At 43.5% G+C, this 14,595-nt stretch overlaps 1 protein-coding gene across 1 annotated transcript in view; it reads right to left on the bottom strand.

Moving 5' to 3' along the window:
- The window catches only part of rnaseh2b (ribonuclease H2, subunit B), a 33,779-nt gene that overhangs the window by 13,745 nt on the left and 5,439 nt on the right, over positions 1 to 14,595 (bottom strand). The window contains exons 2-7 of the mRNA XM_048540140.2: positions 14,021 to 14,092; positions 12,430 to 12,537; positions 9,749 to 9,825; positions 6,822 to 6,939; positions 5,603 to 5,667; positions 3,412 to 3,517 (exon numbers count right to left, since the gene is read on the bottom strand). Coding sequence (XP_048396097.1) covers positions 3,412 to 3,517; positions 5,603 to 5,667; positions 6,822 to 6,939; positions 9,749 to 9,825; positions 12,430 to 12,537; positions 14,021 to 14,092 — 546 coding nt within the window. The remainder of the gene's footprint in view (positions 1 to 3,411; positions 3,518 to 5,602; positions 5,668 to 6,821; positions 6,940 to 9,748; positions 9,826 to 12,429; positions 12,538 to 14,020; positions 14,093 to 14,595) is intronic.

Genomic DNA, 14,595 nt, shown 5'->3' on the forward strand with positions numbered 1-14,595 from the left:
CCAAGTGCGGTCTAACCAAAGTTTTATAGAGCTGCAACAAGATCTCACGACTCTTAAACTCAATCCCCCTGTTAATGAAAGCCAAAACACCATATGCTTTCTTAACAACCCTGTCCACTTGGGTGGCCATTTTAGGAGATCCATGTATCTGCACACCAAGATCCCTCTGTTCCTCCACACTGTCAAGAATCCCATCCTTAATCCTGTACTCAGCTTTCAAATTCGACCTTCCAAAATGCATCACCTCGCATTTATCCAGGTTGAACTCCATCTGCCACCTCTCAGCCCATCTCTGCATCCTGTCAATGTCCCGCTGCAGCCTACAACAGCCCTCTATACTGTCAACGCCACCTCCAACCTTCGTGTCGTCTGCAAACTTGCTGACCCATCCTTCAATCCCCTCATCCAAGTCATTAACAAAAATTACAAACAGTAGAGGCACAAGGACAGAGCCCTGTGGAACACCACTCACCACTGACTTCCAGGCAGAATATTTTCCTTCTACTACCACTCGCTGTCTTCTGTTGGCCAATCAATTCTGTATCCAGACAGCTAAGTTCCCCTGTATCCCATTCCTCCTGACCTTCTGAATGAGCCTACCATGGGGAACCTCATCAAATGCCTTGCTGAAGTCCATATACACCACATCCACAGCTCAACCCTCATCAACTTTTCTAGTAACATCCTCAAAGAACTCAATAAGGTTTGTGAGGCATGACCTGCCCCTCTCAAAGCCGTGTTGACTGCATTTAATCAAGCCATGCTCTTCCAGATGGTCATAAATCCTATCCCTCAGAATCCTTTCTAACACCTTGCAGATGACAGACATGAGACTTACTGGTCTGTAATTGCCAGGGATTTCCCTATTTCCTTTCTTGAAGAGAGGAATTACATTTGCCTCTCTCCAGTCCTCAGGTACGACTCCAGATCTTCGCAAGTGGCGAAGCAATTGCATTTCTCGTTTCCCAAAGCACCATGATGACAGCTCTCCTTTCTATACAATACTGCTGATGAATGCCCTGTGATTTCTTTGTTCCACACCATTTTAGCAGCAAACCAATAACCAGAGATGTAAAGTGCAATGATAACATTGAACATAGAAAAGTACAGCACAGTGCAGGCCCTTCGGTCCACGATGTTGTGCCGTGGAATAATCCTAATCCAAAAATAAAATAACCTAACCTACATTCCCCTCAATTCACTGCTGTCCATGTGCATGTCCAGCAGTTGCTTAAATGTCACTAATGACTCTGCTTCCACGACTACCACAAACTATTCCATGCGCTTACAACTCTCTGGGTGAAGAACCTCCCTCTGACGTCTCCTCTATACCTTCCTCCTAACACCTTAAAACTATGACCCCTCATGGCAGTCAATCCTGCCCTGGGGAAAAGTCTCTGGCTGTCGACTCTATCCATGTCTCTCATTACCTTGTACACTTCGATAAGGTCACCTCTCTTCCTCCTTCTCTCCAGAGAGAAAAGTCTGAGCTCAGTCAACCTCTCCTCGTAAGACAAGCCCTCCAGTCCAGGCAGCATCCTGGTAAACCTCCTTTGCACCCTCTCCAAAGCCTCCACATCTTTCCTATAATACGGCGACCAGAACGGGACATAATATTCCAAGTGTGGTCTCACCAGGGTTTTATAGAGCTGCGGCATAACCTCGCGGCTCTTAAACTCGATCCCCCTGTTAATGAAGGCTAAAACACCATATGCTTTCTTAACAAAATTATCCACTCGGGTGGCAACTTTGAGGGAGCTATGCACTTGAACACCAAGATCCCGCTGTTCCTCCACACTGCCGAGAATTCTGCCTTTAATCCTATATTCAGCATTTTAAATTCAACCTTCCAAAATGCATCACCTCGCATTTATCCAGGTTGGACTCTATCTGCCATTTCTCAGCCCAGCTCCTGATACTGTCAATGTCTTACTGAAGCCTGCAATAACCCTCGATACTGTCAACGGCACCTCCAAATTTTGTGTGATCAGCAAACCTACTAATCCACCCCTCAACCTCCTCATCCAAGTCATTTATAAAAACTACAAAGAGCAGAGGCCCAAGGACAGAGCCCTGCGGGACACCACTCAGCACTGACCTCCAGGCAGAATACTTACCTTCTACAACCACTCTCTGCCTCCTGTCAGCCAACCAATTCTGAATCCAGACAGCCAAATCACCCTGTATCCCATACCTCCTGACTTTATGAATCAGCCTGCCGTGGGGAACCTTATTGAATGCCTTGCTGAAGTCCATGTACACCACATCCAGAGGTTGACGAGGGTTGAGCAGTCTCGTGACCTCCTCAAAGAACTCAATAAGATTTGTGAGGCATGACCTGCCCCTCACAAAGCCATGCTGACTCCCTTTAATCACGCTATGCTTTTCCCAATAGTCATAAATCCTATCCTTCAGAATTCTTTCCAAAACCTTGCTGACCACAGACCTAAGACTGACTGGTCTGTAATTTTCAGGGATTTCCCAATTCCCTTTCTTGAAAAGAGGAACAACATTTGCCTCCCTCCCGTCTTCCGGTACGACTCCCGTGGAGAGTGAGGAAGCAAAGATCTTCGCCAGCAGCTTAGCAACCTCCTTTCTCGCTTCCCGGAGCAACCTAGGATAAATCTGGTCTGGCCCTGGGGACTTATCAATCTTAATGTTTGCCAAAATTTCCAGCACATCAACTTCCTCAATCTCGATCTGTTCAAGCCTGTTTCCCTGCTCCTCAAAGTTCTCATTCACAACAAGGTCCCTTTCCTTAGTGAAAACCAAAGCAAAAAACTCATTTAGGGCTTCCCCTATCTGCTCAGGCTCCACGCACAAGCTCCCAACGCTATCCCTGATCGGCCCTACCTTCTCCCTGATCATTCTCTTATTCCTCACATATGAGTAAAATGCCTTTGGGTTCTCCCTAATCCTTCCTGTGAAGCCTTTTTCGTGGCCCCTCCTGGCCATCCTCAGTTCACTTTTGAGCTCCTTCCGAGCAAGCCTATAATCCTCTAAAACTGTGCTAGACCCTTGCTTCCTCCACCTTACTTAAGCTGCCTTTTTCTTTTTGACGAGAAGCAGCTCTGTTCCCGTCATCCAAGACTCCTTAATCTTACCTCTTCTTACCTGTCTCAGAGGAACAAATTTATGCATCACTCGCAACAACTGTTCCTTAAACAGTCTCCACATGTCTGTTGTGCACTCTCTGTGGAACAATTGCTCCCAATCTGTACTTCCCAACAAAAAGCTAAAATTTATTGCATACATCATGAATATGTGTATTCAATTCACATGACCAACAACTGTACCTATTATTCGTTCTTTACGTATTCATCAAAAATATAAATTGATTAATGCACTGTTTCATCCATGATTGCAACCAAAAACACAAATATGTGTATTAATCAATAATAACGTACTAACCTTCAGTCACTTCTGTAACTGCTTTATTTCTAATCAGCATACTGGACTGCACACCTCCACCAACAGAAAGACCAGTGTTCTTCAGTGCTTTGACAGTCTGCTCAGCCTGTATGGAGCAAGAAACACAACCAATCAATACAGCATATTGCTCCACAAACACAGTGTGGATTAACTTAACGGCCAAGTGCATGCAAATGCTTCAACTCTGTATAATCACCGGCCCCAACTAAAACAAGAAAATAAAAACACAAATAACAGTAAAGTAATGCGGATGGTAAAGATCTGAAATAAAAGCTGCCAATAACAGAGACTCACAGACCGAGGAAAAACACTCTGTATATACCCTGCTGAGCTCTGTGAGAATATGACAATTGAAAACTAATCCTAGCAGACTCAGTCCTACACTATAGAAGAATATACCAAAAACATTCGTCCATTGTGTTGAATCAGGTCACTATACTCTAATATAAACCTAAAAGATAGAGTCAATGCTTTTCCAAACAAAGCCGGCACGGTGGCTCAGTGGTTAGCACTGCAGCCTCACAGCACCAGGGACCTGGGTTCAATTCCAGCCTCGGGCGACTGTCTGCGTGGAGTTTGCATCTTCTCCCCGTGTCTGCGTGGGTTTCCTCCGGGTGCTTCGGTTTCCTCCCACAGTCCAAAGATGTGCAGGTTAGGTGGATTGACCATGCTAAATTGCCCATAGTGTTCAGGGGTGAGCAGGTTATAGGGGGATTGGTCTGGGTGGGATTCTTCAAGGGGCGGTGTGGATTTGTTGGGCCGAAGGGCCTGTTTCCACAACGTAGGTAATCTAAACTTAATCAATTGCATCAAGGGAATCACAGAACACATAGGAAATTTATACAAAATCAAACTTTTCAAAACAAGCAAGTTACAAAGGTCGATGCCTTTCAGGATGTGCATTGCCTGGAATTTCTATAAGGAAGGAAGTACTACTATTTCTTGTTCAGGACAAGAAGATGGGCCACATGGAATAAATGGTAACCATGATCTCAGAAATAATATGTGGAGATCAAGCCCAAAAGGACAAACAGTAAGCAGGAAACAATCAGTGTTAACTTTTCAGTTCAATTACGTTCTTTCAGTTCCAAAGAAGAGTTGTACTGCACTCAAAATATTAACTGTTTCTCTCTCCTCAAATGCCACTAGTTCTGCTGAGTTTCTCCAGCATTTTCTGTGTTTATGTCAGTGCCCATGTACAGGAGGATCTGGACAACATCCATATTTAGCTGATATGTGGCAAGCTACATTGACATTGCATACATCGTAGACATTGGCCATTCCCAACATGATAGAATCCACCCATTGTCCATGGATATTGAAAAGCATTATCTTCATTTTATCCCTGCTACCAATGTCATGGGTTTACCACTGATCAGAATCAGAACTAGATCAGGCATATAAATACCATGGCTACAAAAGCAAATCAGAGGCGAGGAACCCTGCGCCTCCCCAAAGCCTGGTTACCTCCACTAGGTGTATGTTGGAAGCATTATGACCTGGTGCCCAATTGTCTAAATGGGTGCAAATTGAACAAAACTGAAGAATCCCAACATTACTCAGGATGATGTAGTTGGAGTGTCAATGAAGCAGACTGAAGCCTTCAACATTCAATCCTTACACCATCAGCACAGTGCCAGCAATGTGTACTATCTATATAATGCACAAGAGCAACTCTCAAAGGCTCCTTTGACAGTACCTTCCAAACTGTCATGATCCCCACAGCCAAGAAAGAACAAAAGCAGCAGATGGCGGGGGGGGGGGGGGGGGGGGGGGGGGGGGGGCGAAGAGAGAGAAGAGAGGAGAAGGAGCAGGAGGAGGGGAGAACAGCACTACCTGCACCTTCTCCTCCAAGCCACCTTACTCTCCTGAATTGGAATTATTGGTGTCCCATCACTCTTGCCGGATCAAAATCCTGGAAACCCCTTACTTACAGCACTGTGTATTGGGTGCCTTTAGACCTCAAGGATTCGAGTTGCTCAAGAAGGCAGCTGACCACCAATATTTCAGGACAGTTAGGGATGGATAATGAACGCTGGTTTAGCCAGCAACATCTACAATCTGTGAACAAATTAAAACTCAAAATCCATAGCTCTAGCCTTGAGCCTGTCAAAAAGTAATGCATGTGACCATTTTTATAGAACCTTAACTTACATAATGAAAAAATTACCTTTTTCCTTAGCCACCCAAGTGCTTTCTCTTGATTGTATTTATAAAACTTCTGATTACAAATTTCTGGAGGTTGAAGAAAGAAAAGCCATAAATTAAATGTTAATTGGGTATCATGACTAGCAGAAGATAATCAAAAATATGCGAGGTAAATAAATACTGGAAAAAAAAGCTGTTTCCAGTGATGAAAATCAACATTCCCAGGGCACAGCTTGTTCCATTTTGTCCAGGGCCCAACATGAGCAAGAGACAACAGGAACTGCAGGTGCTGGTGAATCCATGATAACAAAGTGTGAAGCTGAATGAACACAGCAGGCCAAGCAGCATCTCAGGAGCACAAAAGCTGACGTTTCAGGCCGAGAACATACCTCCTTTTTATATAAGTCCAATTTTGTTTTCGCTCCTTCAATTGAAGCTGCCCACACTGTATTCAGCTGATTTATTTCAGACCTTACCCATTCACTTTGTGAAAGAGACGCTTTTTATGCCACTTTTGCTTGGTTTGCCAATTACTGTGCACTCTTGTTTTCAATCCTTTCACTAACAGGAACAATTTCTCCCTATTTATTCTGTCCAAATTCTTCATGATTTTGAATACCTCTATCAAATCTCCTCTCATCTTTCTTTTCTCCAAGGAAAACAGCCCTAACTTTCTCTAATCCATCCTGGAATACTGAAGTTCATCATCCATGGAACCATTCTCACAAATCTCTTCTGTGCTCTCTCTAGTGCCTTTGCATCCATCCTAAAGTGGCTCGGAACAATACTCCAGTTCGCACTGAACTTGTACAAAGACAACATTAGTTGCTTGCTCATGTACTCTAGCCCATATTAATACAGTCTCAGATACTCTGTTTTGTTAACCTTGCTCTCAACATGGGTGAGGGGGGGTGGCGAAATTGCACACTGCTCTCTTCAAAATGTTGCCATCTGATGTTTTACAGCAATATGAAAGTTTGTGTTTCAAGTCCAGTGCATACTAATCACACTGAAGGCAACAGAAATTTAAAATTCTCACAAAGAGACTATCAACCTTTGATCAGTAAGGGCCAATTCAAATCATGTTTGCTGTATTTCAATCCTTGAGATAAACCTTTAACGAAGCTAAGTGTTGGAATTAGGGATAAGATGGTACTACCCCCAAGTAAAGGTAACAGCAGTGGGTGGCTAAGGTAAGAAAGAGAGGATTCACAAGCAGTTCCTGAGTTCTAACGTGGTACCTTTTTCATCAGTGATGTGGTGGAGCGATTGCAAAACCTTTGCACAATTCAATATGCTGCTGCACCGGGGAAAATCTTCATCCTTTATTACCTGATCCACAGGCTGAAATTTTCCTTGCTGGGAAAAGAAGAGTTTCAAAAAAAAAACTATAAGTGACAAAATAATTAAATATGTCAACAAACTTCCCAAGAAATTAACAGCTGCTAACTTTGAATTTCCACCAGCTCGGAGTGGCATGTGTACTCCGGGTTTCAGCACCCTTGATTTCATTTTCCCCAATATTTCAGCTTCACATAGCTTCTAGCAGATGTTGGAATAGCTTTAAAAAAAAGAGAAGGTTTGGAGACCCATACACCAAGTTCAATATCAATACTCAGTGCTACTTTTGGAGAAGCTGCGGATATGAATTATATACCTGATGATTTCCCACAGATTTGGATGAATCTCAAATCTTGCTGTTCTTACCTAGGGTTTATCAACAATTAAATACAGAACACAGTGCACCGTTTAGTCCCTCATGCCTTTAAAAGCTTTATTCTTGGGTATTGTCCCAAATATGGAAGATTGAAAGTGGAAAGGATTGCAGGTAATTTTATAGAGTTTAATATGACTGGAAAAGAGTCAACTAAACCGATGGAGAGAAATTATTACCTATGGTGACTGAATTCTTGAGATAAGAACTGGGGTGTCACTAGGAAGCACATGTTCACACAAAAGGGTAGTGAAAATACTTGCCTCACAACTCTCCAAGAAATTGCCGAGACTGGGTCAATTAAAAACTTCAAGAGAGAGAGTTTGATCATTTTTGTTATACAATGATGTTAAGGAGTATGAAACCAGACTGTGTAAATATAGTTAAGATAAAAATCAGATATAGTTAAAATGAATGACAGAGCAGGTTTGAGGGGCTGACTGTTTTGGGCCCAGTATTTAAGGATGGATGTGCGGCTCTTGAAGGAATTTTGTAAGAACGATCCCGGGGATGAAGGACTTGTCATATGAGGAGTGGTTGAGGAGTCTGGGTCTGTACGAAATAGAGTTCAGATAGATAGGAGAGGTTTGACTGAAACTTACCGAATACTGTCAGGCCTGGATACAGTGGACATGGAAAAGATGCTTCCACATCATAGGAGAGACTAGAACCCAATGGCACAGCCTCAAAGTGAAGGGATGAGGGGGAATTTCTTCAGCCAGAGGCTGGTGACCCTGTGGAACTTATTGCTGCAGAGGGATGTGGAGGACAAGTCATTGAGTGTACTTAAACAACGGATTAGGTTCTTGATTAGTAAGGGGATCATGGAAGAAGTCAGGGAAATGGGTTGAGAAATATACCAGCCAAAATCGAATGGCAGAGCAGATATGATGGGCCAAATGGTCTAATTCTGCTCCTATCTCTTATGAAATAGCTGACTCCTCTTCCTATATTCCTCGTGTTTGAATCCCTTCATGGTCTCCTACCAATACAAACTCCTTCTAGTCTGCACCTCAGGGAATTCCAGATACCTCCAATTCCTGCCTTGAACCTTCCCTTTGTCCCGTCAGTGGTGAGCTTGCCTTCAGCTGTCTAGCCTCTGCAACGTTCTTCCCAACATTCATCTCTTCCTTTAAGATGGCCCTGAAAATGTGTCTCTTTGATCAAGCTTTTGGTCACCTGTCCTAATGTTTGCAAGATGGATTTCTGTCCTTCATGGAATCAAGAGATATGAGGGAGCAAGCAGGAAAATGTAATTAAAATTCAAGATCAACCATGGTCATATTAAATGGTAGAGTGAGTTTACCGTGCATTTCCCACAGTTCTGCCTTAACATTCCCTCCCACCAACAAAAGTAAAGTCAGAATTCCCCCTTGTCTTCACATATCACCCAACTAAACTCTGCATCCAGCGTATCATTCCCCGCCACTTCCGCCACCTACAGTCTGACCCACAACCAAAGAGATATTTCTCCTCCCACCCCAATCTACCTTTCATAGGGACCAATTGTTCCGTGACTCCCTCATCCACTGCACACTTCCCACTAACTCCATCACCCCCACACCTTTCCCTGCACCCACAGGAAGTGCTACACCTGCCCCCTCACCTCCATCCAAGGCCCAAAACAAACTTTCATATCGGACAAGGGTTCACCTGTACATCCATTAACTTGGTCTTCTGCATCTGCTGCTCCCGATGTGGCCTCTACATTGGTGAGACCAGGCGTAGACTCGGAGATCATTTTGTAGAGCATCTGCGCTCTGTATGTAACAAATGACCTTCCGGTCACCAATCATTTTAACTCCCCCCTCCCACATGGGTGACATGTCCATCCTGGGCCTGCTCCAGTGTCACAATGACGCCACCCACAAACTGGAGGCACAAAACCTCATATTTCACCTCAGGAACCTATAACCCAATGGCCGAAACATGGAATTCACCAGTCTTAAAGTCTCCCATCCCCAGCCTCATCCCAAATCAAACCCTCCCTCACATCTTCGCCTCCTTGATCAGACACAATCTGTCCATCTTCTCTCCCTCTTACCCGCTCCTCCCACCTCACTGCTCCCTACCTGCACTCACCTATCACCATGCCACCTACCTTTTCCAGACCCACCCCTCCTCTCTATTTATTTCTGAGCTCCCTTCTCCCTCCTCATCTCTGGAGTATGCTCTTGACCCAAAACGTCAACATTCCTGCTCCTTTGATGCTGCCTGACCTGGTGGGTTCCTCCTGCTCCACACTGTGTTACCTCTGACTATCTGCAGTTTTTGCTATCTCTTAATGTGGCAGGGTTGCCTTTTTACTGCCATCAGTGGCAAACATTTGGCCACAGAAAAGGCACCAGGAGTCAACACAGGTAAAAGGAATATTAAACTAAGACTAAATCAGCAATTTCAGCATTTCAAGTGTATGCAAAATAAGCATGTACTGCAGGAAAAGATGTGACTCACCTTCTCATTGGCCTGTATAAAGTATGGAAGTATCAAAAACAATGGATCCAGGGGAGTAACAAACAGAAGCCTTCCATCTTAAAAGAAATGGGATTAGGAATTAAGGTAAGTTCTCGTACAGTTACTTTGTCAAGTATTCATGTCTACAGCTAATCATAAACTCTGACAAAAAAATGCCAGATCTTTTTGAAGTAATAACTCTCAAAGTTACGCTGAATGTGAGGGTGAAGGTTGAGTTCCTCCTTTGCATACCCTGCAGAAAATCCCATCACGCCACAAAAGCAAGTGGCAGACAGTCCACTGCCCCATGAAGTGAACAGCGGTATCATTTCAAGCTCCCATTCCTCAGACTGCAGCACGTACTGGGGAAGCTCATGACCGTCAAAGTTAATGCCCCATGGATTAGGTACTAAAGAGAGGCACTGCCTGTCCTGTCAGATGCTAAGAGTTTCAGGACAGGGAAGATTTCTTGGCACCCTCAGCTCTCCCTGAGTACCATGGACAGCAAATTATTGCTGTTTGTGGAATTCTTTTAATCCATTCTTGTGGTTTAGGCATCATTGGCAAAGCTCATATTCGTTGTCCATCCTTAGTTGCCCTGACAACAAAGGGGGCAGTGAAGTGTCCACCATATCAATATGGCACAGGACTCACAGATTCAGAGTCATACAGCAGGGAAACAGGCCCTTTAGTTCATCTCATCCATGCTGACCATGATTCCCAAACCAAACTAGTCCCACTTGTCTGCATTTGGTCAATATCCCTCTAAACCTTTCCTTTTCAGGTACCTGTCCAAATGTCTGTTAAATGTTGTAACTGTACCTGCACCAACCATTTCCTCTGGCAGGTCTTTCCACACACAAACCACCTTCTGTGTGAAAAAGTTGCCCCTCATGTCCCTTTTACGTCGTTCTCTTCTCAACTTAAAAACATGCTCTCTGGCTCTGAACTCCCCCACCCTAGGGAAAAGACCTTTGTTATTCAACCTATTTACTCTGCTTGTGATTTTATAAACCCCCATACGGTTACCCCTCAACCTCATACATCCCAGTGGGGAAAAAGTCCCAGCCTATCACACCTGTTCTTATAATTCAAACCCTCCAGTCTCAACATCATCCTGGTAAATCTTTTCTGAACCCTGTCCAATTTAGTATTATCAATCCTACATCAGGGTGACCAAAATTGTACGCGGTACTACAAAAGTGGCCCCACCAACATCGTGTACAACCTCAACATGACATCCCAACTCCTATGGTCTGAGCAACAAAGGGAAGCATGCTAAACATCTTGTTAACCACTCTGTCTACCTGTGATGCAAGCTTCAAAGAATTATGTATCTGAACCCCTAGGTCTCCCTGTTCGTCAGCACTACCCAGGGCCCCACCAGTAACTGTGTAAGTCCTGCCCTTGTTTGTTATACCAAAATGCAATGCCTTACATTTATTCAAATTAAACTCCATGTGCCACTCCTTAATCCAACTGATCAATATCCCCTTGTAATCTTCGGTAACCTTCTTCACTGTCAGCTACAACACCTATTTTGTTGTCATCTGCAAACTTATTAACCATGACTCCCAAATTCTCATCCAAATCATTTTTATAAATGACAAGCAACAATGGACACTGATCCCGGAGGAGCACCTCTGGTCAGAGGCCTTCTTCCGGAAAGGCATTACAGTAAGCCCTTGTTTTAAATTGTTCTACTTTAACACAGCAGCCAGAGTGGGGTCAAAACAAGCACAAAGCATTTCCATTTTGATGCCAATTCGAGCTGGGTCAATGTAGTTGATTCAAACAGTGCCATTTTTGGAGCTGCCGCCACCAGCCCCTCTCTCTCAGTGTTCAGTGCTTATTCCGCTCGCCACAAAGTACCCCAACATCTCCCACATGTAGTTATTCTTGCTCATTTTCTCTCCCACTTGGCACCCTTCTCCTAAACCCTCTCTCACAGCAAGGGTTTGGGTGAGGGAAGCAGAACAAAGAACAACACAGCATAGGAACAGGCCCTTCGGCCCTCCAAGCCTGCGCTGACACATTTTGCCCTTCCATACTAAAACTGTTTTCACTTACAGGATCTGTATCCCTCTATTCCTCTCCTATTGATGTATTCATCCAGGTGCTTCCTGAACGCTGCTACTATCCCTACTTCCACCATCTCCTCTGGTAGCACGTTCCCGGCACTCACCACCCTTTGTGTGAAAAACTTGCCTCACACATCTCTTTTAAACTCCACTCCCTCCCACCCCACCCACACTTTGAACCTGTGTCCCCTAGTAATTGACCCCTTCACCCTGGGAAAAAGCCTCACACTTTCCACTCAATCCGTGTGGCCAGCGAAAAGCAGCAGTACAGCGAAGCAGCAAGCAGGAAGGCTGATAAGTGAGAGGAAAATAGAGTCAGCATATCTTTTTAAAAAAAAAGCAAAGTTCTCGAGCTGCAAGTTTGAAATGAAAACAAAACGCTGGAAAAATTCAGATGGCCTAGCAACTGTAGAAAGAAAAACAAACAGAGTTAAGTGAGTTTTATAAGAGCCTTCTTCAGAATTGAAGAAGCCCTACAAGAAACATTCAGTCACTGCAAATAATTGTGATCATTCATCCCACAAGTACTTCATGTCACTGTTTATCAAGCATGATAAATCAGTGAGTGCTATCAAAAATACTCATAATCAGAATACTCACCTTGCTGAACAGACTGACCAATAAACCATGAACGACACTCTTCATCAAAAGCTTTCACTTCATACACTTGACTAGCACCACTATTAAAAAAGTACAAAGCAGCAGTGCCTGCAGAAGAGAGGGAATAATTAATATTATATGTCTATTTTACAATCATACACAGCAATGTGTGAGATTAGAAGCACTAAGAAATTTTAACGTACAAATAATTCAACCCACATAGTTTTAAGATAACTCTCCTCTAGCTTCAATGCCAATTGAGATTTTTGTGAGGCAGAGAATTGCTGTGCTCTAGAGTGCACGGTCCCTGAAAAGGCAGTAGAAGCTAATTCAATAGGAATGTTTAAAAAGGGAATTGGATAACCACAGGCAAAAGGAAAATTTGCAGGGTTAGGAGAAAAGAATAATGCAGGATTGTAAAAATCAGAGTCAGGCCATTCAGAAGATCACACTTAACACAAAGGTCGGTTGTGGTGTTGAAATCTCTTATAATAAATAGCAAATGTTAACTCAAGTAATAATTTTAAACCTGAGATCAAAAGACATTTACTAGCGTAAGTTTTTTTAAGGAATATGGAGCCAGAGAAACAGCCTGAGTTAACATCTCAGGCTGACGTGCTTTGACCAGATTCTCAGCGTCTGCAGTTTTCTGCTTTTATACTAGACTGAGTTAGGATACAGATCAGCCATAACCTTACTAAATGGCAGATCAGGATCAAGGGACTGAATGCACAGAATTCCTTTCCCCTTGCCTGCAGCTATCTGTATAAGATTCACTATCCACTGCACCTGTAGATTTGGGGCCAGCTAGCTCACTGGGCTGTACTGTTTGTTGGTGATGCAGACTGGGTGCAATTCCCACTCCAGTCACTGTCACCATGAAGGACTCTTCTCCTTTTCAATCTCTATCTCTTGGATTCAACATCTGCCCCCTTATCCTGGCCACGGTGGTAGCTGTATCACTGGGGGCCGGACCTGCCTTTAAGCAAAGGAGTTAGGAAGGTAAAGATCCCACAAAAATGTCTTGTTGATACAAATATTTAAAGGAAGCTGGGTAAGCATGTGGGAGAAAGAAATAAAAAGACATGCTCACAGGGTTACATGAAGAGGAGTGGGAAGTATTAAGGACCAGTTCAGCTGAATGACTTGCACTGTGCTCTAAATTCTACAGGATCAATGATGGTCTAACAGGAACAGGAGTAGGTCATTCAGAATCAACTGCTCACCACCTGGATCATTGCTGATCTGCAACTCATCCCATTTACTCAAATTGGCTCCGTTTCTTTCTTTACCCTTAACCAACAAAGCAAATCTCAGATTGAAAGCTACAAGTGCCACCCACAGACTTTTGGTAGAAAATAACTGTTTTAAAGTGTAGTTACTGTTAAAATGTCAGTAACTGACAGCACTGCAGTATACTGGCTCCAACATGTCCAGCACCGAACTACATTTCAAGCACCAGATGGCTGGGTTTCTTTATTTGTAGGAGATAACTTAACATCCATCTGCTTCAGTTGTGGACTCAACATCCTTTGTATCAATAAACCGTTACCAGCATGTCTGACATATATCACATAAATTGTACACTTGCCTGTTTTGGGATTACGTAGTCTCGTAAAAACAGGTCCACAGTTGGCCTTGTCTGCTACATCAATAGCAGACTCTGAAACAGGGAGGTCAGGGTAGAAAACAAAACCAAATATAAATCAGTCAATTAAACAGAACAAGTGTCCATTGCTTTCTGTACACACTGCCTTCACACTTTGGTTTCACGTCAGAAAAGTAATCAGACCTCCATGGCTAAACCAGCCAAAATGTTCAATCTGACTTTCTACACAGAGTAAACCCTGATACGGCTTGGTCCAGGATCAGATTTCTATTATCACCTTGATTTGTAAGGCAGTTTGGACTGCACCTTAAGACAAAACAATTCTGTCACACAGGAAACTACCTGGTGCACTAAAGCTCCTAAGAGGGGTAGGATATGCCTCCTGCAAGATGCCTCGCTACGGTCTGAATTCCCCAAATTACAGTCTAAAATAAGCTGTATTTGCACAGCATCTTTAACACAGTAAACTTTGATATCACAGAAACCGCTGGACAGCGAAGGCCACCTTTAGAAGAAAATACTGCTGTCAGTCTTGATCCAATGTCTTGGGCAATGAA

This window comes from Stegostoma tigrinum, chromosome 12 (genome assembly GCF_030684315.1).
Source record: "Stegostoma tigrinum isolate sSteTig4 chromosome 12, sSteTig4.hap1, whole genome shotgun sequence".
Classification (NCBI taxonomy): domain Eukaryota; kingdom Metazoa; phylum Chordata; class Chondrichthyes; order Orectolobiformes; family Stegostomatidae; genus Stegostoma; species Stegostoma tigrinum.